At 41.9% G+C, this 26763-nt stretch overlaps 1 protein-coding gene across 3 annotated transcripts in view; it reads left to right on the top strand.

Annotated features, from left to right (window-relative positions):
* Nucleotides 1-26763, top strand: part of TANC2 (tetratricopeptide repeat, ankyrin repeat and coiled-coil containing 2) — a gene marked incomplete at its 3' end in the record, with an annotated part of 193523 nt that overhangs the window by 100778 nt on the left and 65982 nt on the right. For all 3 annotated transcript variants that reach the window (XM_083582312.1, XM_083582313.1, XM_083582314.1), the window contains one exon: nucleotides 5363-5473. In XM_083582312.1, coding sequence (XP_083438438.1) covers nucleotides 5363-5473 — 111 coding nt within the window. The remainder of the gene's footprint in view (nucleotides 1-5362; nucleotides 5474-26763) is intronic.

Below are 26763 nucleotides of genomic sequence, written 5' to 3'. Positions count from 1 at the left end.
TGGCATTCCACACCATTACATTTAGGTCACATTAATTTAGATTTTTGTTCTTTAAATTAGAGGGCGGGGGGAGCGCAGATTTATTCCCCTGAAACGTTCTGTTGCTGAGAGAACTATCCAAAGATCTGTTCTTTTCTGGTTTCAGGTTGTTCAGTATATCAAGAACATTACAGATTTCAGAGCGCTATTTGAATCTACAGGCATTATATTAGGAAGCTTGATTGCCTTACTCCTTGTTGCAGTCAAATATGTAATCACAAATCAAGGGATCTCTTAATTGGATACCTGCAGATTATTTCCTGGAATGGTAGTTATCTTTTCTGAGTAATATAGATTCTACCACTTGTCATATGCAAGACCTTAGAAGCTTAAAACTACCGTATTTTTATTTTGTATGCCCTTATGTAATGGGTTGTGATGCTGTTACGTTTTCCTTGTTAATGGTGTTCCTTATTGATGTTCATTAGTGCTTTATATTCTGACTTCCTGGTGCCTCTATTGCTTACCTGTTATGCTCTATTGCTATTTAGCTCCTCTTCTTTTTTTTAAGTGTAGGCACTTCCAATATGCAGCAGAAGAAGGATCTTGTTTTTTGTTTTGTGTAATTATTGTATGACTTATCGAAATAATGTAAAATTAACAAGTTTTTTTTTTTTAAAAAAAAGGAATGTACTTTTAGCCTCACAATAACCCCAGAGTTAGGTTATGCCACAAGAGGATGTCTTTTCCAAAAACCACAGAGAGATGTGCATGGCTGAGCAAGTCCAGCACTCCGTTCTTTACACCATTCTGACTCACATTGTTTAACGTCTGTAATTGGATCTTACAAGCTGATGATGTGTAACTAGCAATTAATGTGCTGCTTCTCTGCAGTGGATACTGGAGTTCCTTTAAAGCTTTGCTGGGGTCACTCAGGGACTTGTTCTTGATGTTAAGATATTCTCTCTCTACACATCTCTGGGTGACATCATAAGTCTCATAGGTTTCAGTATTGCTTATATGCTGATGACACCCATCTCAGCTGCTCTAACATAGAACTCCCCACCACCATATCTGTTGCTGGCTCTCTTTATATTTTATGTAAACTTTATATTTGGGTGCTTGATTGCTTTTCCCAACTCTTCTGTTCTGCTTCATGCTCATGCTGCAATTTTGAACACACTTAGTTGGGCATAAGTTTGGAATGTAAGTCCCACTAAGGGTAAATATGCTTAGCTGGGTGCTGTTATATGTTTGGTTCCTGCAGGTTTTGTCTACAGAGCTGCTCACATATTTTTAGTTATATTCGCTGTCTTTTTGTTGGTAATAAGTTCCATGCCTGCTCCTTTCATATTCTGTATGCTTTGTCACCTTTCTGTGTGTTCTTAGGTCCAGTAACAAGCTTATCCACTGGGATACATGGATCGAGTCATCTTGACCACCATCGTTGTAGATCCAACAGTTATAATAATTGCTCAGAAGAGTTTCACTGATTTACAATCTGGGCTACTAAAATGCCACACTTCTTCTAATAATAAGAGGCTAGGACAGGAAACATGAATGTGATGAGTGCCACTCATGTGCTTAATAATAATAATAATAATATAATAATAATAATTTATTATTTGTACCTTGCCCATCTGGCTGGGTTTCCCCAGCCACTCTGGGCGGCTTCCACAGAGACCAAAAATACACTAAAATGTCACACATTAAAAACTTCCCTGAACAGGGCTGCCTTAAGATGTCTTCTGAATGTCAGGTAGTTGTTTATCACTTTGACATCTGATGGGAGGGCGTTCCACAGGGCGGGCGTCACCAGAGCCAGTATGGTGTAGTGGTTAAGAGCGGTAGTCTCGTTACTTGGGGAACCGGGTTCGCATCTCCGCTCCTCCACATGCAGCTGCTGGGTGACCTTGGGCCAGTCACACTTCTTTGAAGTCTCTCAGCCCACTCACCTCACAGAGTGTTTGTTGTGGGGGAGGAAGGGAAAGGAGAATGTTAGCCCAGTGGCGTAGCGTGGGTTGTCAGCACCCGGGGCAAGGCAAGTAATTTGCGCCCCCAAACCCGTGGATTTGCGCCCCCTAACCCGTGGATTTGCGCCCCCTAACCCATGGATTTGCCCTAACCCCAGATGTTGCGCCCGGTGCGGCCCGCCCCCCCTGCACCCCCCACGCTACGCCACTGTGTTAGCCGCTTTGAGACTCCTTAAAGGGAGTGAAAGGCGGGATATCAAATCCAAATCTACCAAGAAGGCCCTCTGCCTGGTTCCCTGTAGCTTTGCTTCTTGCAATGAGGGAACCGCCAGAAGGCCTTTGGCGCTGGACCTCAGCGTCCGGGCAGAACGATGGGGGTGGAGACGCTCCTTCAGGTATACTGGGCAGAGGCCGTTTAGGGCTTTAAAGGTCAACACCAACACTTTGAATTGTGCTCGGAAACATACTGGGAGCCAATGTAGGTCTTTCAAGACCGGTGTTATGTGGTCTCGGTGGCCTCCCCCGGTCACCAGTCTAGCTGCCGCATTCTGGATTAGTTGTAGTTTCCGGGTCACCTTCAAAGGTAGCCCCACATAGAGCGCATTGCAGTAGTCCAAGTGGGAGATAACGAGAGCATGCACCACTCTGGCGAGACAGTCCACGAGCAGGTAGGGTCTCAGCCTGCATACCAGGTGGAGTTGGTAGACAGCTGTAGACAGCTGCCCTGGATACAGAATTGACCTGCGCCTCCATGGACAGCTGGGAGTCCAAAATGACTCCCAGGCTGCGCACCTGGTCCTTCACTAGCTTCACGTTTGCTTCTAAGCACAAATTAGAGTGTTTGCTTTGACCTGTAAAGGCCTAAACAGCCTAGGACCTGGGTATCTGATGGAATGCATGCTCCTATTTCCCCATTTTTGTTTTTGTTTATTACTATAAGAAACATACAGGAATATACATCAGTGTTGAACACACTAATGTGAACATGTTAGCAAAACACCTCTAAAATTTCTTCTTAGAAACAAACTCTATTCCCTTAATCATGCAATATTTGATGAAGCATGGCTACTTTTCTCTGAATTTTATCCTTCTTTCTCTGTGTTCTTTCAGTCCAAGATAATATGGTAATTCTGTCATCATTGCATATTCTGACATTTTGTTTAACCGGTCTTTCACAGACGGTGTTTATGTTATTTCACATACAAAACCGCTGTTGTCATATAAAATACTATTTCTTCATGTCATTGATGGACATACCCCTCCATAGAAATTAAAACATTATTTTTTATATCAGTATTCTAATTCTTTTTGAAAACATGTATAGTTTTTCTCATTGCTTGATCAGATGTCAATTTATTAAAATGAACTCCAATTGTTGAGGACTCTGTTAAAGGTCCCACCTGCAGAGTTGAAGTACTTTGCTATAACATGGGCATAGCCTTCTCAGTTGGCACCCTGTTTATGGAATTTCCCCAAAAAACTGTCCATCAGGCTCATATTTGACCATCACTTTGGTGTCAAACAGTTCTGTTTACCTAAGCATTTAGTAGCACTTGCTTGAACTCTTGTTTTAATCTGGTTCCCTCCCCCCTGTGTTCTGCTTTATTATTTGTTTAAATGTCTTGACTTTTGAGATTTGTCAAGTGGGTTCAAATTATTGTTTTTGAACTGTCATAGGGACTGCATGGTCAAAAGGTGGCATAGAAATTATGAGCAATGTTTATCACTTCACCCCAAAGTCTCTTAATTAAGTGCTTTGAAGCAGTCACATGATTGCTTTGTCACAAGCTCAGCTCAGCCTACAGATTTGTCACACCAACTTTTGTCCTGTGACTTGCAGGACGAATAAGCAGAAAGCATGCTTTTCTTAAATTTAAGTCCTGGTGCCCTTTAGGTCACTCAGAGGAGCATTTTAGGCTATCACAAACAGAGGTAGGTTAAGATGAGATTACAAACTTCCCCAAGATCTGCCAGTGGGACTCATGGTGGAAGAGGGCTCACATCCTGAGTATTTCAGTTAAACCTAGTACTCTGGCTTCTCTCCCAAGCTAGTTTTTCAGGTCTAACAGATGCTTGCTTTATGAAATAATTTGTGTATTATAAAACAATGGAGTAATTTAGTTATGGTTTTATGTACTATCAACATAGTAACTTAGTTATAAATATCTTCAATCCGAATTCAGCAATCAGCACCATTTCTTTCATGGTTGACATGTTTTAAACAGTAATTATGAAGCTCTAAAAAATTGTTCTAGAAATCTGTTCACTACCCACACAAATGTGTAAGTCAGCCTTTGGGAGGCTTGCGTCTTCAACCTGTGATGAAGTGGAATCTGTTTAAATACTTGAGCTACCTTCTTTGGCGTGCAAGTTCACATGATAGGCTGCCTCCCACATTGCTTCCTTGCTTTAATTCAAAGAGGTGAATGATTTAATTCTTCTTCTTTTTTTAGGAAACAAATTTTCCCATAATTTAATCATAGCAAATTAATCTTCACTAAATGTGAAGACTGTTTATTCTTCCTAAATTGAAATTTGCACGTGCTGTTTTCCTTTGCATAAACTTTCTCCTGGAAAGGTGATGTCAGGCTAGGTAGCTGCTGGGTTGCTATAAAGATGGTAATTTTTCGGATGCTTGAAAGCTCTTCAACGTTGGTTTTATAACATTTGTTCAGATACTTTTTTTTAATCCTTCTAGGATCTTTGGCCAAATAGGTTGTGTGGGTTTTTGCACGTCCTAAAGGAAGTGATTGCTTTCATTTCACACATTAATGTGACTCGGTTATACTGTCTTCTGTTATCTGAAAAAGCTAAAGTCTGTCTAGAACATCAGAGTACAGTCTCATAAGGCCTCCATTCAGTAAGCAGAAATTGATGGTATTATTTGCACAGTTACATATTTGTGTGCCCTTAGGATTGTGCGGAAGCTGTAACTGGAAGGAGTCTGGTGCATGGTTTTTTTGTTCAAAGTGGCTTATAGAATGGGCAGTGAAATGTGGTTCCTTTAGATTACAACGAAGGGTGAATTAGTCCCATCACTTGTGCGTGTGCATAATCTGTCCAGGAGACATAACCTTTAGTATGCAATTCTAACCATACTTATATTGGTGTAAACCCCATGGGACAGAGTGGAATTTGCTCCTGAGTAAATATGTGTAGGGTTGTGCCATTAACTGTTTTTATTTCACCTGGAGGTGGTTTCTTCACGTAAGTTTTCTCAAAAGACAGCGTGGAAATTTGCATTTTTAATATGACCCACCTCTTTTCTGAGAAATGTAGAGTTCCCTTTTTTGGTTTTACAAAAGGGAACATGATCTGAGCCTGACATAGTTTGTTTAGCTAAATGCTTCCATGTGTTATTTACTGTTCACTTTCTCATGACCTTCCTTTGTGTTTCCCTTCTTCTTAAGCTCCTCTAAGGAAGGCAAAATTTGTTGAGAGCCCTCGAATTCCAGAATCTGAGCTTGGCTCACCAACTCTCACTTCTGCACCAAAACTGGACCTTGATGCCTACTGCCCTGGTAAGCATGCATACAAAGCCCTCACTGCGTTCGAAGAGAGACACCGTTTAGACCTTGATAAATAGCTTACAGGTTTTGTGTGCTTATCAAATCTGGCAGTTTTAAATTTTGGCAGCAGTTGCTTACAGTACTTGATGCTTGAGTTCTTAGGTGTTAAATTAAGGCTTTCCAGAACTGAAATTACTTTACAGCCAGCATTATATCTCTGCTGGCTCATGTCATGGAGAATGTTTGGAAAAGTTACAGCATTCATTTTTTAAATTATTTTTAAAGATACACTGTGTTGCTCATTCCCTGTGTGGCCTTGGGTGTTAGAGGTTGCTACAGGGGCTGCTTGGGTGCTTCTGGGTCAGGCTGCTACAGATGTGAAACACTGATACTGAAAGCAGAGACAAAACAGTTTTATTTGCCTATTTCCCAGCCAGAGGTGGGGGACATGTTGTGTTCCTTCTGGGGTAGCTTGTCCACCTTCGGTCCCCACTTTGCACTTCACTCTCACCTGTGGCTCCTAGAAGCTATCAGCATGTGACAGCAGCCACATCACGGGAAACGGCTTCAACTGGCCAGCTAAACCAGGTTAGGGTAGTCAATGGATCTCAGTCCCTTGGTGAGTTAGGGATCTCCCCTGCATGTGAAGGCAGGCTCTGGTGGATTGAGCAGACAAGACCAATAGTGGGTCCAATGGACAAGAAGATAGTTTCTGCATGTTCTGTATAGAGAAGTGAGTGGCAGATGGAGCTCGTCAACCTGGGAAGATAGCCCATCTAGGAGAAGGAAAACTCTGGTCCTAAACCTCCACTGCCTTGCGGAATATCGTTGGGAGAAGAAAAGGCTAAGGAGTAAACCCCACACAAATCCAGAGTCGAGTTTCTAAGATGATTGGATGGTGCCCTGTACATCTCCTTCCGGCAATTCTTGCAGCCAAGCTGATGCCAAACGTATTGCTCTGCTTTCCTTTGGACCATATCAGCGAGGCCAGGAAGGGGTCTTGTTGTCTGGGCAGCCCAGGAGCCCATACACGCTACTCCAAACATTTTAAACATCTGTGAAAACACTGGATGAATTGACAAGCTGAAACAGAATCCAAACAAGATGAATGTGCTTGTACTCAAACATACTGGTGATCTAGGTGAAATGTTCAACCTGTCTTGGATGGAGTAGCATTTCTGATGAAGCAGGTATTGCAGGTCTTGCAGTATTCTTCAGTGTGTCGTTTTTCCTGGATACTCAGGTGAGGGTGGCCATTAGGGTGCCTTTTATCTACTCTAGTAGATATACTGGCTGTGTGTGATCTTTCCTGGAGAAGTTGAATTTGGCTTCAGTCATCAGTCCTTCAGTTGCCCCAAGGATGGACTAGTGATGTTGGCCTGAAAACTTCATTAGTCCAAAGTGTGATAGCGAGATCTTTGTCTGGCACCTATAGGGGGGTATTATTACAGTGGTACCTCGGGTTAAGAACTTAATTCGTTCCAGAGGTCCATTCTTAACCTGAAACTGTTCTTAATCTGAGGCGCGCTTTCGCTAATGGGGCCTCCTGCTGCTGCTGCACCACTGGCTCACGAATTCCGTTCTTATCCTGGGGCAAAGTTCTTAACCTGGAGCAACCACTTCCTTGTTAGCGGAGTTTGTAACCCGAAGTGTTTGTAACCCAAGGTACCAGTGTACTATTGAATGTCAGTTTGTTAGCATCTTATCCTCTTCTGGGCTCGATTCAAAATGCACGTTGAAGCGTTGGCTGTAAAACGGTTTAGGACTAATTTGTCTTATGGATCAATTCCTCCTATATGGACTTGCTTGGGAATTAAAGTCAACTTCAGAGGCCTTGCTCTTGGTGCTGTTTTTAAGATAGCCACAAGTGCCTGTTAAAGGCTGGGCTTTTTATGTGGTGGTGTCATAGCTCTACCGTGCCCCCCACTCCCCATCAAAATCCATGAGACTCTTTCTCTGTGCCTTTTCCACCAGAAATTGAAGACACTTTTGTTTCAGTTGGCTTTTAAGGTATAACTGCATTGTTTTAACAATTTTATCTTTATTTTATGATACCGTACTACCTTGATACCTATACAGTAGTACAATAGCAGCATAGAATATTATATTCTATTATAACACAAGAGTGCTCCAAAAGTGCGCCCTCCTTCTCACACAGAAAATCTCCCAATGTTTATGTGAGCAGACTGAGGAGTGGATTTGGGCGATGGCCAGTTGCTAGGGCACCCTCTGCACGGGCTTTAGAAAGATACCTGCACCTGACCAATCCCCCGTCCCGCTCTCTGCCATGCTTGATGCTCATGGGGCACTGAAGCTGCCACTCGGCTAGGTCGTTGAGTTATTGGTCCTTTGTTCCAGCCTATCAGTGGGCAGTGCTGAGGAGCTCTGCCCTACGCCACTGCCCCCTTGCCAGCTGGTGCTGCTGGCAGCGCTGGCGACAACATGGAATAGGAGGACAAGCAGGTTATAAGCTGCAGACCAATCAACAGAGTGGAGTTACAGCTCTCCAATCACCTGGACAAAAATAATTGAAGTTTTTATAAGGTTATGAAAAATAAATATTAGGCATCACATTTGGTTGTGTGGGGGCCCCAAAGGAGAGATAAAAGCAAAATATTTTACAATTTGACTAAATAAATGATAAAGAAGTGAATAATTAAATGTATAGATTGAATATATAATCTCCTAGGAGATACAAGTAAGAATACCTATACTGGTTAATTTTAATACATTAATAAATATTTTACAGTGTTGCCCAGATATGTGTGGATTTGTATTTTCCTGCATCATATTATACCAGTAAGATACTCTCCAATTCTATAAGCATATTGGTCAATTTGACCATATATACTATGTGCCATACGCCAAGTAACCAGTCATCCAGTGTCAGAGTCCTTAAATTAGAACAAATAGTTGTTCATTCTGCTGTCAATAAATGTTGGACCGGTTCCCTGTCATCTGCTAATTCCAAATCTTTAATGCACCCAAATAATATAACGAATGGATCTGTTGGCAAATCTGTTATTTCAGTTTCTTATTTACTATCCAAAGATTTGCTGAATATCAGCATTATGTACTTTATACCCTCAGCATGAACAACTTGCTGTTCTGTAAATACAATTAAGATGTAGTACGGTTAAACACCATTGAAATAGAAATTTATAAAAGCTTCCTTTAAAACTGATACTGACTATACATTTTGAACAAAGCAGATACTTTCTGTCTCAAACATTTGTAGAACTAGATATGACAACTGGAAGCAGGGGTGACTGTAGGTAAGAGTAATCTCATTCTCCTCTCTACATCTAAGCAGGGTTTTGACTATTAGCCAATTGAATTGCAAAGATATTTCTTTTCCAGCAACAGGTTACGCCCTTTCAGAGATTTCTGGGTGATAATCACTTTGGACAAGGGAGTGTTGCCTGGAATTTAAAAGGTTATGTTATAGAGCTTATTCGTGCTCTTTTAGACGTACCTTCTGTGGTTTCAAAAGTTCAGCTTCAGTTACAACTTCAACAGGAAATAATGGGGTCTAGTTCAGAAAAGTGCAGTGAAGGTTTTGCCACCCATTTTGTAGGGGAGGAAAAAAAGGAGAAAGACAAACACCTGTATTGGATACATGGGTTATTAAAAAGGTTCCTTTTTAATAACCCATGACTCTTGGGTTGTGCGCTCATCTCACTCTAGAGGCCGGGAGCCGGCGCTGTCCGCAGACACTTCCGGGTCACGTGGCCAGCGTGACGACGCTGCTCCGGCGAACCGGCACCAGAGCAGCACACGGAAACGCCATTTACCTTCCCGCTATAAAGCGGTACCTATTTATCTACTTGCGCTTTGGTGTGCTTTCGAACTGCTATGTGGGCAGGAGCTGGGACCGAACGATGGGAGCTCACCCTGCCGCGGGGATTCGAACCGCCGACCATGCGATCGGCAAGTCCTAGGCGCTGAGGTTTTACCCACAGCGCCACCCGCGTCCCCATGGGTTATTACAAGGGTCAAAACTACAAAACTTGGAACTGCTTTCATAAAGGGAATTCCTGCTACTATTAGACAGGAATAATGTTTACAATAATGGATTTATAAGATGTTTGTTCTCATGTCTTTTCAATAAACAGTCCAGAAGTTTCCCTTTCAAAGCATTAATTCTATCATGCAACAGCAAGCTATCACTGTGCTTTGGAACACATAAAAAAAAAAAGCCTGACTAGCTTTTCAGATACCTTTTAATTGAATAACTTTCTAAAGAAATGCCTGAATTAACTGATATTATAATTTGAAGTCTTGTTTATTCCGTTATATTTTATTCCAAGAAGACCCATTTATCCTAAATAGAATCCAATAAGGCAGACATGTATGTACAAAGTGCAATGGTACCTTGGTTGTCAAACTTAATCTGTTCCGGGAGTCCATTTGACTCCTGGAACCATTCAGAAACCAAGGTGTGGCTTCCGATTGGCTGCAGGAGCTTCCTGCACTCAATCGGAAGCTGTGTTGGATGTTCGGCTTCCGAAAAACGTTCGCAAAATGGAACACTCGCTTCCAGGTTTGCAGCGTTCGGGAGCCGATTTGTTCGGGAGCCAAGCCGTTCAACAACCAAGGTACCACTGTATTTTTTTTTTATGTGATAATTTTTAAAGGCCTGCTGAAAATGTTTCTATTTGACCAGGCCTATGCGGGCAATGAGGGGACGCAGGTGGCGCTGTGGGTAAAACCTCAGCGCCTAGGACTCGCCGATCACATGGTCGGCGGTTCGAATCCCCGCAGCGGGGTGCGCTCCCGTTGTTCGGTCCCAGCGCCTGCCAACCTAGCAGTTCGAAAGCACCCCCGGGTGCAAGTAGATAAATAGGGACCGCTTACCAGCGGGAAGGTAAATGGCGTTTCCGTGTGCTGCGCTGGCTCGCCAGATGCAGCTTGTCACGCTGGCCACGTGACCCGGAAGTGTCTGCGGACAGCGCTGGCTCCCGGCCTCTAGAGTGAAATGAGCGCACAACCCTAGAGACTGTCAAGACTGGCCCGTACGGGCAGGGGTACCTTTACATTTACCTTTTATGCAGGCAATGAAGAAAATATCTTTCAACAATAGTTATTCAATGTCTAATTTTAATTACTTTTATGGTTTTTATTGTATAGCTTTATGTATTATTGTAAACCGCTTTGATTGTTTTTAATGAAGTAGCAGTATGTAAATATTTTATAAATAAGCAAAAAGGAGCACAAAATTTGGCAAAAGAAATGCAAACAGACAATAAGAGATGCTAGAAAATAGCTCAAAATATAAAGATCAACTACAAAACAATTAAATACATTAATAGCAGGAAATAGAAAGGCAGTTGGACCTTTCGAAAAACAAGGGATCAAAGGTGTGCTAAAGGCAGATAAGGATTTTGCAGAGAAGCTGAATGAATTCTTTGAATCTACCTTTACAGTGAAGCTGTAGGGTAGATCCCTGTGCCTGAACTAACTTTCACAGGAAGGAACAGAAGCAACTAGCGGTGACAAGAGACGACATTTTAGGCCTTGTTGACAAAATAAAAAACTGATATATCACAAGGTCCAGATGGCATCCACCTGAGAGTTCTGAAAGAACTCCCATGAATATTACTCTGTGCGACCTGCTGTAGCTTCTTATTTTATCTACCGATGGATTTCCTCCAGAGCTCAGAAAGGAACTGGGAAGCAGATGTGGTATTCCTCCACTCTTCAAGATAGGAAAGTGGTCAAAGCCATTAGGGAAGTGTCTCATGTGTAGAAGGGTTCTATGAGACTCTCTGCAGCCGGCCTGGGTATGCACGACTCCTAGGGCTGAACTGTATGGAAACCCATTTGATAAGCATCAGTTACAAGTAACAGCAGTCCTGGTTTTTTCCTTTCTCTTCTTTCTGTCTTTACCCTTATTTTGGAAAGGCACTATGGGCACTACTATTTGGGGTCAAATAGCTCCCTTAGCTCATTTCCCGCAGACACAGAGATAAAGATTTTGTACTTTGGGGCAGGGCATTGCTTTATTTAAAATAAAACAACAACAACAACACCCCACCCATCTGGCTGGGTTTCCCCAGCCACTCTGGGCAGCTGACAACATATCTAAAACATTAAAAAGCATCAATCCTTAAAAACTTCCCTAAGCACAGCACATACTTGTCGTTATTTGAAACTTGCATCAAAATAATGGCCTGTATTCTCACCTTTTAGCATGAATATGCCTATTCAAGCTTCCAGCCAACCACCCAAACATTCTTCAAGATTTCATAACATGTAAAGAGCTCAAAGGGGACATTCCCCTCCATTTCCCCCTTTTAGTCTTCCTGCCCTTTTATGCAGTCTGTGATCTTTCAGTGGCTACTGAGCATGATCAATCACCGTTGATCTCCTTCCCTCCCCCTTAAGCTTTGGAGGAAAAACACTTCTGCCGAACCTGGAGCTCCCCCCAGGTATACTAACACTTCTTTCTAAGTTCTCTGTGGCCTCATTTTGGTTCCATTTCTGTCAGCACTCGCTTCCCAAATTTACTATTACAGTGGTACCTCGGGTTAAGTACTTAATTCGTTCCGGAGATGCGTACTTAACCTGAAACTGTTCTTAACCTGAAGCACCACTTTAGCTAATGGGGCCTCCTGCTGCTGCTGCGCCGCCGGAGCACGATTTCTGTTCTCATCCTGAAGCAAAGTTCTTAACCCGAAGCACTATTTCTGGGTTAGCGGAGGCTGTAACCTGAAGCGTATGTAACCTGAAGCGTATGTAACCCGAGGTACCACTGTATAAGGAGTGATCAGGGCTTTTTTTCAGCCGGAACGCACCGGAACTGAGTTCTGGCCCCTCTTTGGTGCGTTCCAGGAGCTCTTTAGGTTGGGGCTGTGTGCTGGCGGGCGGCACAGCACCTGGGGTTGTGCGGTGTGCCAATCGGGTTGCTGCGGCGATTGTGTTGGTGCGGCAATTGTGGCTGCACAAGGTGGAGGTTGGCAGCAGCATCGCCGAAAGTGGCGGTGGGGGGGGGGCGCGAAGAAGAGAAGGTGGGTGCCCCCCTAAGAAAAGCTCAGCAACTTTGGGCGGGTGCTCAGCAAGTTCCACCACCTCTTTTTCTAGAAAAATAAAAAGCCCTGGGAGTGATAATGTTATTATTAATTGCTCTATCTAAATTCTGTGAGCTCCTATGACTGCACTCATGCCATAGGCTAGCAGCCTAAACTACCATCACCCTCCCCACCCCAACCCACTGCGAGCTATTTTCAGCCATCTTTCTCTGTGACTGTGGGGAAACTGTGGAGAGGCAACCAGAGGCTGTTCACCTGATATAGGAGCACTTTCAGTGTTCCTGCTCTTCTTCCTCTTTGTAGGAGTCCTTCTTGCTCCTGCTTTAGATGGAAGAAATTTAACAGGTGGCTGCTGACTCTGCTCTTATTTACCATCCTCAAAAGGGAAGGTTCCAGTGTTCTCATAGTGTTTAAGTGTTTCACAGTTGCTGCCCTGAGTTGCTGTAGCATGTAGTTTGTGCATCTGCAAAGAGATCCCTTTGACTTACAGATCCAGGTACGTAACATGTAGCTTGGTGGTGGGGTCTGCTTTAAGGTTCTGCTTTTGATTCCCTTCTGTTTTGCTTGAAACCCTAGCATAGCAGAATGCAAATGGCTGTGGATTTGCATGCCAAAACGTACCTTTTCCTAACTTGCTAGTTTTGATTCTCTGCAGATTTTGATGAAATGTTTGCATCTCGGTGTAGTCTGCAGAAAATAGCATGGTTAGAAAGAAAGGGCCTCCACGACTTAACCTGATATGTTCCTTGACTCTTCTGTTCACCAGTTGACTTCTTCAGTATCTTGAGGGACTGCAGGCTGTTGCAGATGTGAGAATTCCATTAAATCTTTATTTAGCTGCAGCTCACTGCTTGGCTGCTTCTGAACTTGGACTAGTTGCTTGGCAACCTCATGTAGGCTGTGCACAAAGGGAGCACAATGCAGGCAGACAAGACTTTTATCTGAAGAGTTGGGGAGGATCTATTTTTAGCTGTTTTCTGAAATTTTGACTGCTGAGTTCTTATATGCACAGGTATTGCATGGAGATTGTATTCTTGTGATGTGGACACTGACATACGCTATACTTTGATAAGTTGTGGTCACACAGAGTTTTCCAGTTTAAAACGGGTTCTGAGAACAAGGTCAGAAAAAGAGGCAATGGCAAACACCTCGGTTTCCCCTAGGAGAAAGCTGACTTCAATTTAGCTGGTGAAAAAATGTTGAAAACCAATTGTCGCAGTTTAGCGCAGGCTATGTGTAAGGATGCATTCCTAATCCCGCCTGAGACCTGGAAGGTTAATATTCCTTAAAGAAGCGTTTTGGAATAAGATAAAAATAAATGGCAAAGTCACAAAGCATATGGGAGAGTCATGGAGAGAGCTGTTTATGTGTCAGCAATGCAGTTCCATATGTTAGGATATCTTTCAGGGGAACTTGACTCCCTCCTTCTCCTCTCACCCCTCCCTTCTCTTCAAAAAGGACTGCAGTTCATTGGAGAGAAGGGAGCAAAGAATCTGAATTGCTGGGGAAGTTTGCAGCATGTTTACATACGCGTGTTTGCAGATGATGAAAGAAAAAAATAGAAGAAAATAGGCTTTTTAAGGTTTATGTTGAGAATACTGGAAGCCAAAACTCACCAGAGGGAATTACATTGACATAAAAGGTTTGTTTTTCTTGCTTCCCACCACCTCTCTCCACTCCCTGTTGTGGAACATTCCATATGAGGTATGTGCTATTTTCTCCTGTGATGAAATAGGGTTAGTCCTCAGAAACCTCAGGTAGGAGAGGGGGAGAGGAACTTCGTGTTGCCGTTCATACTTAACATTTTGAAGTTAAAACCAAGGTCTCTGGCCTTAATTTTTCTTCTTGTTTCCCCACACTGTAGTTTCTCATTGCACTCCAGAATAGTTAAGTCCTTTGTTGCAGAGGTAATATTTCAATTATTGTAGTGAAAATGTTGACCCTCGTTTCTTAATTTGAAGATTATTGTTGCATGCTGCCTTTCCCCCACAAAAAAACAGGATTCTTTTCATACTGCTGTGTTTTCACAATAAATTTGTAATGTTTTATAGAGAGAATTAATGGAAGAAAATGCCAAATAAGCAGATTATGTTTTACTTAGAATCTTACATTTTGCCTTTGCTTTTATATCATGAAGATTTTATCTGATCAACAGTGGAACATTTCTCTGTATTATATTTGAAGTAGTCCTGAGATATTAAAAAGAAGGTCTTTGGAAGCTTATTAATTTGACCCTGGACGATATAATGAACCAGAAGGCCCAAGGTGGCTTGAATACTTCAGTTTACAGTGAAACCTTGTGTTACGGACGGGATCCGTTCTAGAGGCCCATCCGTAACACGGAACCGACGCAAGCTGAAGCACTGCGTCTGTGCGCGGCACGATTTAGTGCTTCTGCGCATGCATGAGCGGCGAAACCCGGAAGTAACCCGTTCTGGTACTTCCGGGTTGCCGCGGGACGCAACACGAAAACATGTAACCTGAAGCGGACGCAACGTGAGGTATGACTGTACTTGGGACAGCCCCACAAGATCTCAAGGGGAAGCATCTCAGAGCCCAAGCACTGAGGGCCTTGCCCAATAAGCTATAGCCTTACCCCTCTTATTTGCCTTTCTGTGGCGGGCTCTTGGTTCCAGTATCCCAGAGAGACTACTACAGTGGAACCTCGGGTTACGGCGGGGATCCGTTCCGGAGGCCCTGCCGCAACCTAAAAATGACGCACATCAAAGCCCTGTGTCTGCGCACGTGCGTTTTAGCGTTTCTGCGCATGTGCGAGCGGTGAACCTGGAAGCAACCTGTTCTGGTACTTCTGGGTTTGCTACGGGCGTTCGCTGAAGCGGATGCAAGCGGAGGCGGATGCAGAACAAGGTTTGACTGTAAATGCTTGGTAGAAGATGTTGCCCTTGTGAAATCTCACGTCCTGCCTAGAGATTTTAGTATGATAGAGTCTTCCCCAAATAGGCAGCAAAATGTGAGAGAAGGGATGTGCACGCCATTAAATTGGGACAATTTAAAAAATTTTTTTACAATAGCTACATTTCTAAATAAAATTAACATTGAGTAAAACATGGTTAAAAAGAACCCTGGAATGCCTTCCCACAAAGATGCAGAGAGTGAACACATCTTTTAAGATGGCTGTCTTTTATTAGCTACCTCCCAGGCAGCATTGTTCCTTTTCCTTGGCGGCTGGTGCGATTCTTCAAATGCTGCTGTTAGCATGGTGCAGCCAGTCACCTTACAGAGTTACTTTAAAGAGCTGCAAACTACTTTGGACTCTTTGAGTCTCTAGAAAGGAGTCAAACATAAGATATGGCACAGAGGCAAAAGGATCTTAAGAAATCCTGCAATCTTAGTAAAGGGTTCAGGGAAGCACAGATGGGAACGGGGAAAGGAAGGAGCTGTTTCTGCATGTCAGAGAGAGAGAGAGAGAGAGAGAGAAAGAGGAAGAGGAGGAAGTTATTAAAAGGAAGTAAGACACAAATAGGTATGTGGAGAACTAGGTAGAACATATGTGTTCTTGAGAACCTAAATGTTTATTCAGAAATATGAAATGTATTAAGCATGTACAGATTTTTAAAGAGAACAGAAAAGAAAGCGCTAAGGTAACAGATTATTCCATCGCGTTGCTTAATTTGCCAAAGAAAGGAACTGGAATGGTTCAAGCATGATTGAGCACCATGCTCTGCTTCGGATGCCTGACACCAGTTAATTCTATGCTAACCAGAGTATGTTTGCCCATAAATCCCACTAATTTAAGTGGAGCTTATTTGCTAGAGCATCTGCTTAGGATTACAACCCAGCACTCTTGAAACAGGCTGAGGTGGCTTAATATTCCTGGACCCCAAATCTTATTCATACCCCAACTTCCACCCTATACAGTAGGACGTAATTCTGAATAACATGCAGAGAATTGAACCGCAAACTGCAACCAATGATAATACAATCATACCTCATGTTACGTTTGCTTCATGATACCTTTTTTCAGGTTGCGTCCTGCGGGGCGGCCTGGAAGTACCGGAAAGGGTTACTTCCAGGTTTCGTCGCTCACGCATGCGCAGAAGCACTAAATCGCGCTTTGTGCATGCGCAGAAGTGCCAAATCGCGCCACACACCTGCGCAGATACGGCGCTTCAGGTTGCGGGCTTTTCATGTTGCGAACTGGCCTCCGGAACGGATCCTGTTTGCAACCAGAGGTACCACTGTACCAGATGACAGTTATGCATTATTTTACATTTGAGAATGCAGTGTGTGATTTTCTTTGCTGTTCCAGTGAAAATGTCATGTGCCTGCTCTACTACTCATGAAGTCATTCAGTATATGTTTCTGTGGGGCTTTTTTTTTTTTTGATGGAGCAAAATGATTTGTCTGTTGCATTGACTATTGCTTCTGTGCTATGTCTATCTGATCTGAACCGCATGACTGTAAGGAAGCTGTGTGAATGAAGAATGATTACCCTGTAACTTTAAGAACTGGTGTCTGCTTTCTTCCTCCTCCCTCCCCATCCCTTTTCCTTTTTGTGTTTTGTCTTTTAAACTGTAAGTCTGAAGGCTGGGGCTGTCTTATTTTTTATTCATCAGTAGAACCATTCTGGGAGCGTTTTCAATTGAAGATAAGGAAAATTATTTAAGTAAATAATGGATGCACTGATTGACTTAGGCAAGTCAACCTTGACTAGCAGTAAACAGCAGTGTGGTGTAGTGGTTAAGAGCGGTAGTCTCGTAATCTGGTGAACCGGGTTCGCGTCTCCACTCCTCCACATGCAGCTGCTGGGTGACCTTGGGCCAGTCACACTTCTTTGAAGTCTCTCAGCCCCACTCACCTCACAGAGTGTTTGTTGTGGGGGAGGAAGGGAAAGGAGAATGTTAGCCCCTTTGAGACTCCTTAAAGGGAGTGAAAGGCGGGATATCAAATCCAAACTCCTCCTCCTCCTCCTCCTCCTCTTCTTCTTCTTCTTCTTCTTCAAATGGGAAAGTAGGGATGAAGGAAGTGGTGTTTGTGAACAGCCATTGATATGGTAGTCGGTGGTTAGTAAAAAAAAAAATTTCTGTAGATTCACTCAGTCTTGGGCTTGTCCTCTCAGCTTTGGTGTTTCCCACTTGTAAAATGAGACAGATGCTTTTTACAATGACATTCACATTATTAATTCCACAATAAAAGTACTGTGTGTGTGTGTGTGTGTTAGAGATTTGTGTGGGTTCTCTATGCAGCCCAAATTACAAGGGGCATGATTCAGGTGAGGTTTTTGGTTATCCAGGTCAGATCATGCTGTTAATCAGGCATCTCCTGTCAAATAAGGGACTCCTTTAAAGTCCCAAGTTGCTCTGTTGGCTTGGGTGTCCAAAATTTCAACATTTTGCCATTTAAAATAAAGCAGCTACTGCATCTTTTTTAAAAAAGCAAAGCAAAAGCAATCCATTTATTTTTATTCTGCTGCTTTTCTTTCTCTCCCCACAGGATTATGTTAGTTTTGTTCTTAGCTTGCAAACTTTTTAAAAAACTTAGGGTCATTCTTCAGTTCGTCTCTGTTCAGTTGAAGGGCTCTTAATGTGATTTATTTCTGTGCTTTTTATTCTAATCCCTATCTGTTTTCCAAAAGAACACGTTTGATTTCGCTTATTTTTCCTTGGGTTTGGGCTCACTTTTCCGTTACCCCAACCCTGCTACTGCTGCATGTGTGCTGTTTGTTGTCCAACCTATATGCATTTACAGTTGTTGTTTTCCTTCCAGTTTTAGTTTGCTAACTTAAAGTTTCATCCTGCTCTCTTTGGTTTCAAGGTACCTGTGATTTCATCACATTGAATTACTGTTGTCCAATATTATTAATAAGGGACGTGGGTGGCGCTGTGGGTTAAACCACAGAGCCTAGGACTTGCCAATCAGAAGGTCGGCGGTTCAAATCCCCGCAACGGGGTGAGCTCTCGTTGCTCGGTCCCTGCTCCTGCCAACCTAGCAGTTCAAAAGCACATCAAAGTGCAAGTAGATAAATAGGTACCGTTCCGGTGGGAAGGTAAACGCCGTTTCCGTGCACTGCTCTGTTCGCCAGAAGCGGCTTAGTCATGCTGGCCACATGACCCGGAAGCTGTACGCCGGCTCCCTTGGCCAATAAAGCGAGATGAGCGTCGCAACCCTAGAGTTGGTCACGACTGGACCTAATAGTCAGGGGTCCCTTTACCTTTTAATATTATTAATAACTGATGTTTTCTCCCTTCTGCTTTGTAGGCCTCATACTTTCCCAACACTAAGATAAGCCTGCTTGTCTCTGAAGTAGGCTCCCAGTGGTGTTAGGGACAGGCAACTCTGTCTTAGTTTCTCATTTTTCTGGTTGCGTTCTACACATTTCCACATCGTTTGCTGGATTGTTTTTTAAAATGTCCTCATGAAAAGTAATCAGCACTTTTATTTCTCACAATGCACACATTTTTACTTGCCATTTTGCCTAATACAGTCGTACCTTGGATCTTGAACGCCTTGGCTCCTGAACAAATTGGCTCCCGAACAATTGAAATCCGGAAATGAGTGTTCCGGTTTTCGAACATTTTTGGAAGCTGAACATCTGATGGGGCTTTCGCGGCTTCCGATTGGCTGCAGGACCTTCCTGCAGCCAATCAGAAGCAACGCTTTGGTTTTCAAACATTTTGGAAGTCAAACGGACTTCCAGAACGGATTCTGTTTAACTTCCAAGGTACAACTGTATATTCTTTTTTTTTTTTGGCAAAGCTGTTTCCCCTGGTAGAATTCAAAGCAATTTCCCTGAAACGTTTTTTACTAATATATGCATTTATATGCACAGTTTACCCCAGTATACACATTTTTTACATATTACTTGGCTGAAGAACTGCACCGGGAAATGTTGAGAAGTGCAAATTTTGAAGGTTGGCCATGTTTTGGTTCACATATTCTTTCTAAAAGTGTAATATGTAATATTTACTTCCCTTCAATGGAGAACTTCTCCATTGTCTCTAAGAATTGCTTCAATGAAAGATTTTCTGAAAAACAACAGCAGCCCCCTGTCTACATCTCAGACAGTCATGTCAGGGAGGGGAGGATATATAGCATAACCATTCAACTACATTGGATTCCCCCCCCCCCCCCGACAATCTGACAACTTTGTGGCTATGGAGGCTCTAGTAGATGAGGGAGCTTTGTCTGTTACAGAACTATTAACATATTGGGAGCCAAAACAATTATTCTGGTTGTTGTTTTTCAGACTTTTGAAATAAATAAATAAATAAATAAATTCTAACTAGGGCACTTAAATCTTCCATTTCCCCCGAAGTGCTACTCTAGACTGTAAACCATAGAGAAAATGGATTAATTCCTAAATGAGATAAATCAAAAGAAAAACTTTGGATTTTACCATTAGCTTAAATGATAAAAAAATGTTACTTTTAGCCTCTTAGGAGACTTTGCAAGTTGGGAAATTAATGCATTCTCTGGATTCTCTGATGGGGTGGAAGCAGATATATCAGAAAACAGGATACCAATGTGGTTTCAAAATGTTGAGATAAGGGAATTCCTTTTATCAAAATGTGGTGTGCAGTGTATTGTCACTCATTTGCTAATCTGCAGGAAGTGTACAACATATGGTCAACTTTTATCTTTGTATAGCGTAACCACTCGAAGAGCTCCCTTGTCAAGTAGGAATCTGGTAAAAATGCAGCATACTATCTACTACTTCATTGCACTGGCTCTCTGCAACTTCAGGAATACATTACCAAGCTGGACGTGTCAGTGGGGGAAAGATTTTTCAGGAACTTTTTCATATGAGAGCATGCCATTCTATAATGGCAAGTCTGAGGAGAGATGGGCATAAAGGTTCCCCAGTACTTATTTGACTCATGTTGATGATATCAGCATTTTTCCTTATTTAGCCATCACCTGAAAATGGAACCTTCTGTCTGTAGGCAAGGCCCCCACTTCTTATAGCTACTGCATATATGACCCCAAAACTCCTTTATGCATATGGGTAAGAGAGCTATGAGGGATGCGGGTGGCGCTGTGGGTTAAACCACAGAGCCTAGGACTTGCCGATCAGAAGGTTGGTGGTTCGAATCCCCGCGATGGGGTGAGCTCCCGTTGCTTGGTCCCTGCTCCTGCCAACCTAGCAGTTCGAAAGCATGTCAAAGTGCAAGTAGATGAATAGGTACCGCTCCGGCAGGAAGGTAAACGGCGTTTCCGTGCGCTGCTCTGGCTCGCCAGAAGCGGCTTAGTCATGCTGGCCACATGACCCGGCTGTACGCTGGCTCCCTTGGCCAGTAAAGCAAGATGAGTGCCGCAACCCCAGAGTCAGCCACGACTGAACCTAATGGTCAGGGGTCCCTTTACCTTTACCTTTAAGAGAGCTATGAACTTAAGTTGCCATCTTGACCATTGGGAAACATTGCCCCCCTGCCTTGGTCTGTGTTTCCCTTTCAGTGCTGGATGAAAACCTTTTTATTTGTTCATGCTTTTTAGTTGTTTTAATGTGGATATATGATATTACGCTCGCCTGCTGTGTTTCTGTGATTATTATTTTTTTGTAATTGTATTGCTTGGTGATTTATTTTTGGTAGGCCTCTCTGAACGTTTCAGTTGAAGAGTGACCAATAAGTACTTTTAGTAACACAGATATTGTTGACTAGGGCAACAGAGGCGGTTCGAATCCTGAATAAATTTAGGGCAGAATAACCAAACTATTATGGGAATATAAAGTATCCTGAAGTTGCAAACTCAGTTTGCCAGTCAAGCTAATGCTGGGCACCTTCATACTTAAAATGGCTCAAATATTTTGTGCAACGTATTTATTCAGTAAGGAATATTTACCGTATTTTTTGCACCATAACACTCACTTTTTTCCTCCTAGAAAGTAAGGGAAAATGTCTGTGCGTGTTATGGAGGGAATGCCTACGGGTGGCATGCCTATGGATTTTCCTCCTCTAAAAACTATGTGCGTGTTATGGTCGGGTGCGTGTTATAGAGCGAAAAATACGGTAGTCCTAATTGTGCTTACGGTGTCCACGCTTGAACCCCGGGTGTGTAAAGTAATAACGAAGACGTGAGTTCATTGCAGCATGGAGGGCAATTTTCCTTCTTACTCATGAACCATAGTCAGCCCACTCATACTTAATATCTAGGGGTGGACCTTCCAAATGAGAGTATGGGATATTTCAACGTCTAGTGGAGGCCTAGCACATCTCCTGCGGGAAATTAAGTATCACAGCAAATGAAAGCAAAACAGTAGTTAAAAGCTCAAATTTGGGAAACTGTTAAATGAAATGTGAATTGACTTCAGTGTCTTAGCCAAAGGTTTGTGGCTGGAAGACTGCAACTGTTAACTGAGCTGGAGAAAGGAGGAGTTTATGCCTTCCCCAGCTTTAGAAAGATCTGCCTCATATTACAATAATTATTATTTATCATGTTAGGGTTTTTTTCTTTAAAATGCTCCAAATTAAGCTTTAATATTTCTATATTTCCTCCTGTAGTAGTGCTTTCGTGATCTTTTAATTTATTATGCTAAACAGAGATCATTACTCTGTTGTCCCAACAACTGTATATGAATAATGAGAGCAACTGTGGACATTCTAGGTTGCATGATTGCTGACCTTCCACTAAAACTTGCCCCCTCTAATCAAGCCTTGTCCATGTAAAGGCCAAATGAACCAAGAGAGCTGGGTGTGAAACGTTGCAAATTATTCTGATGAAAATTACTGATAAGCAAAGTACATTAATTTATTGAGCTGGACTTTTATAAGCCGTACCTTCTACAGAGCAGACAAAAGGAGACATTCTGTGTGGGACAGAATTCTTCTGCCAATAGGGAATACAGCTAAAGAAGAGTACTTGTAGAAAATGAAAGAATCTCTTGCACATCCCTTACCCAAATAGGAGAGCTTAACTTTTCCCCACACTCCTGTTTTGCTGTGAACTGTTTGAGCACGGATCAGACAGACTTCTTGTAAATCCTCTTTTGCATCTTAGCAGAACATAAGTCACTTTCTGGCCATCAGTGAATAGGGGCAACACTGTTGTGTCCTAAATGTTAAGATCGCAGAAAGAAAAGTATATTATTTATTTATTTATTCGTTTGTTTGTTTGTTCATTCATTCAAAGGTAAACCGGATGGTATTTTGAATGGATTTTGTTATGTAAGCCCTTTTTCAGAAACCATATATATTAATGCTATGTAGGTATGCATTGTAGTATGAATGAATTGTGTTTTGTATTCTTTGTTTATAGAATATATATAATAATGTTACGTTACTAAGCAAATTTAATAAAACAGTTTAAAAACAAAACATGGGGATATTAAAAAAAATAATCATTCATTCATACCCCACCTTTTTCCCTGACAGGGACTCATAGTGGCTTACAAATAAAATAGGAACAGCTAAAAATATTTTTTTATTGTTAAAACAATTAAACATTAATAGAAATAATACTGTATTTACGCAAATCTAATGTGCACCTCAATTTTCAAAACCTTGAAACCAAAAAAGTAAATGTGCCATCAAATCTTATGTGCACCCTAATTTTCACAATGTAATTTGGCCAAAAATGGTGTGCATTACATTCAGGTAAATACGGTATATGTCCCCCCCCCCTCTCTCACACACACAACAAACACGGCATGGCACCAGCCCTCTCATTAAAAGCAGTCAGTTCCCCAATGTCTGTTGGAACAAGAAGATCTTTACCTGCCAGCAGAAGCACAACAAGGAGGGAGCCAGTCAACTTTTTATAGGGTGGGAGTTTCAAAGTCTGAGAGCAGCCACAGACAATATGTGTTAATGACCGTAGTCCAGCCATTGCGAGCTTCTTTGGAGCAGCATTTGCCCCTCTCTTGAGCTGCCCATGTGAATGAAGTTCATTGAGCTAGTTGCTGGTTGAACTAAAGGTGAATTAAGTTTGTTTTAGGATAGAATTTTAAACGGTTTCTAGTTAATCAATCTTTATGTTCAGTCCCTCCTCACCCCCAGCAGGAGGCCTGAACTCATAGCCTACATTTTTTTAAATAAAGAAAAGTAAGTCAATCAGGCATCTTTAAATAATGTTAGAAAGCAAAATGTGGAGGCAATACTCTAAAACTTATTTAGGCAAATATGGAGGCGCTGCTGTTGCTAAGGTTGCTTAGTCACTTAATCACTGTTGCTAAGCAATCCGAAAGAAGCAATGTATTCTTCCTCCTGGGGAGATTCACACTCTTCCAACAAGAGCACTTTGCAGTGAGAAATACAGGAACAAAGTAAATGATGACTTGTCCTTATCAGCTGTGTGGAAGGCAGAAATTAAACAGGGTAATACAATAATTGGGAAAAGCCTCACCTTTTCACATTCTGTCAATCACACATATTATTTCAGTATAGCACCTGATTTACTTTTTTACACTGTACTTCAGCACAGCGGCCTTTAACATTCTGGATGCTATTTTTGTTGTTGTTGTGGATGAACTGAACTAGCAGTTCACTTTGTTAAAGGAAGAGCTTGCTCCTTTTGGGGCAGGATGAACCTGTACTAGAAATAATAGCTGAAAATAGTTGATGTGCTTTGAGTACATTTTGGTTAATAATCCAAAGAAAGCATTATCACAAATGCACCACCTGTTGTTGCATATATATAGAATGGTTAGCTGGAGAAATGGGCAAGAAATCAACAAAATGGAGTTGCTGGAAAGAATTACCGTAAACTGTTGATGAGTAAAAACTTAATTAAAACATACTAGAATGCACTGGAGTCAAACTGGAGAAGCTATAATAACATTATGGAAGAAATACTAAGTTTCAAACCCAAAATATTCTTGCTAAGCATTAACAATATCTGGAGAGAAAGAGGGGGTACTGTTCCCTATAACAGCCAAGCTAATATATGCCAAATATTGGAAGACTCTAGAAATACCTAAATTAAGGGAATGGTATGTAAAGTAATCGAATACATCTGTTTTAAATCAACTAACAAGGGCACTGTAGAGGAAACAGGAAGCATGTAATTAAAATTTGTTTGAAACAGAATAGAGGGTTGTATTCAGTGTAGCACTAAAGTAAATGTCTTATTAATGCAAAAACAGATTGGGGGGTGGCATGGAGGGAGGAGAGGGGAAGAAGTTATGCTAGTGCCAGAATTTTGTTGCATACTGTCCAGGGTTGCTGTCTAGTACAGAATGGGGTGAAAGATAAAGTATTCTGCAGTTGGAGCTTTGTATGACATTGGAATCAAAGATGTGTTAAAGGAAGAAAATTAGATCACAGAGAAGCTGACTACATTGTCTGCATCTGTCTTCATCGCAGAAGATGTGGGGCAGGTCCCTGTGCCTGAGCAAACTTTTTTGAGAGTGTGAGGAAGTAATGATGCTCTAGTCCTCATTGACATATAAAAAAATGCACAAAGCACTCTTAAGCTCAAATTTGAAATTGCTTATATTCTAACCAAAGTAACTTGTCCCTAAGGTCAGCCTCCATCCCTGAGGATGGGAAAGTGTCCATTGTAACACCAGCTTTTTAAAAAGGGATTGAGAGGGGCTATGGGAATATTAAAGGCCAGTTGACATATGTTATGAGAACACTGGTGAAAACCATTATTGAAGATTAAATTGTCAAGTAGGGTTGCCATATTCCCAAAAGTGAAAATCTGGACAAAGTTGTTGATATTATATATCTATATCTATCATCTATCATCATCTATCATCTATCAATCATTTGTCTTATCTAACATCTATCTATATATCGCCCTACTTGCCATACGTCCCGGACATTGTGCTGATTCATCAAATATCCACTGGATATATGGCAGCCCTAATACAGTGGTACCTTGGGCTACATACGCTTCAGGTTACATACACTTCAGGTTACAGACTCCGCTAACCCAGAAATATTACCTCGGGTTAAGAACTTTGCTTCAAGATGAAAACAGAAATCGCACGCCGGTGGCGCAGCGGCAGCAGGAGGCCCCATTTGCTAAAGTGGTGCCTAAGGTTAAAAACAGTTTCAGGTTAAGAACGGACCTCCGGAACGAATTAAGTACTTAACCCAAGGTACCACTGTATAGATGAACAATCTTGAAGAAGCAGATAAAAAATGACTTTTGCAAGAGTAAGTCTTCACGGATGCTGTGACACCTATGTGCACTGTAGGTAGTATGATTCCAGTTTTGTTTGACGTGACACATCTTCTTGAGGGAGATCCAGGAGAACATCCAAGCACATTTCAGTTTTATTAGTGTCCATGTATTGTTTACTCAGCAGGCACCATCCAAATACGAATCCTTCCACCTTGAAAGGAGCCAAATGGTTGATGTATGTAACACCCAAATTGTTTTGTTACCTTTAAGCTCTAAACTGTTTGGGGCCAAGTTACTTGAAGTAATTGCTGTGCATATAGGTCCTAACAGACCCTGTTAGCAGACCCAGCATCAATATCAGCCAGACCTAGTAGCTAGAAAAGGTTGTGGCCCTCTCACTTGAACTCCCTTCCATGGAATATACACATTGCCCTTTCTTTGTTGTTGTTGTTGTTGTTTAGTCATTTAGTCGTGTCTGACTCTTCGAGACCCCATGGACCAGAGCATGCCAGGCACTCCTGTCTTCCACTGCCTCCTGCAGTTTGGTCAAACTCATGCTGGTAGCTTCGAGAACACTGTCCAACCATCTCGTCCTCTGTCGTCCCCTTCTCCTTGTGCCCTCCATCTTTCCCAACATCAGGGTCTTTTCCAGGGAGTCTTCTCTTCTCATGAGGTGGCCAAAGTATTGGAGTCTCAGCTTCAGGATCTGCCCTTTCTTTAGTCTCTTTTAAAACAGGCTTTTAAAGACTTTCCTATTTCAGCCTGCTTTCAGTTACTGTTGATCTGGAGTTGTTGTTGCTCTTTCTGGCTTGGGAGTGATTGCTGATCTGGACTGGGTTGTTTTCATGTAACTGTCTTATTTTAATCTTTTTACATGTGTACTATGTTTTTAAATTGTCTTTGTTTAAGCCGATACTACTTTTACCTTGCAGAGTCTTTTGCTTGAACTAGCTGGATGTAACCACCTGAATAAATAAATTGCTCTACAGAGTTCCATGCAAAGATATACAGAGAAGTGCATAGACATTTTTTGTTACATTCACCCCTCTTTTGTAACTGTATAATTAGCTGTTTTGGACTTTTCAAAGGAGCATGGGGGAACACAATGGAATGCTTGACTTGAATACGTTGTTCTTTTTTTTAAAATAATATTTATTAAGGGTTTAAAGATTACAGAAAAAAAGAATGAAAAAATGAAAAATTAAATACATAAAAAAGAAAAAAGACAAAAAAACAACAACA

The sequence above is a fragment of the Podarcis filfolensis genome (genome assembly GCF_964270895.1).
Source record: "Podarcis filfolensis genome assembly, chromosome: 13".
NCBI lineage: Eukaryota > Metazoa > Chordata > Lepidosauria > Squamata > Lacertidae > Podarcis > Podarcis filfolensis.
Note: the sequence above shows the minus strand (reverse complement) of the source record. Positions and strands in the feature narration are given on the sequence as shown.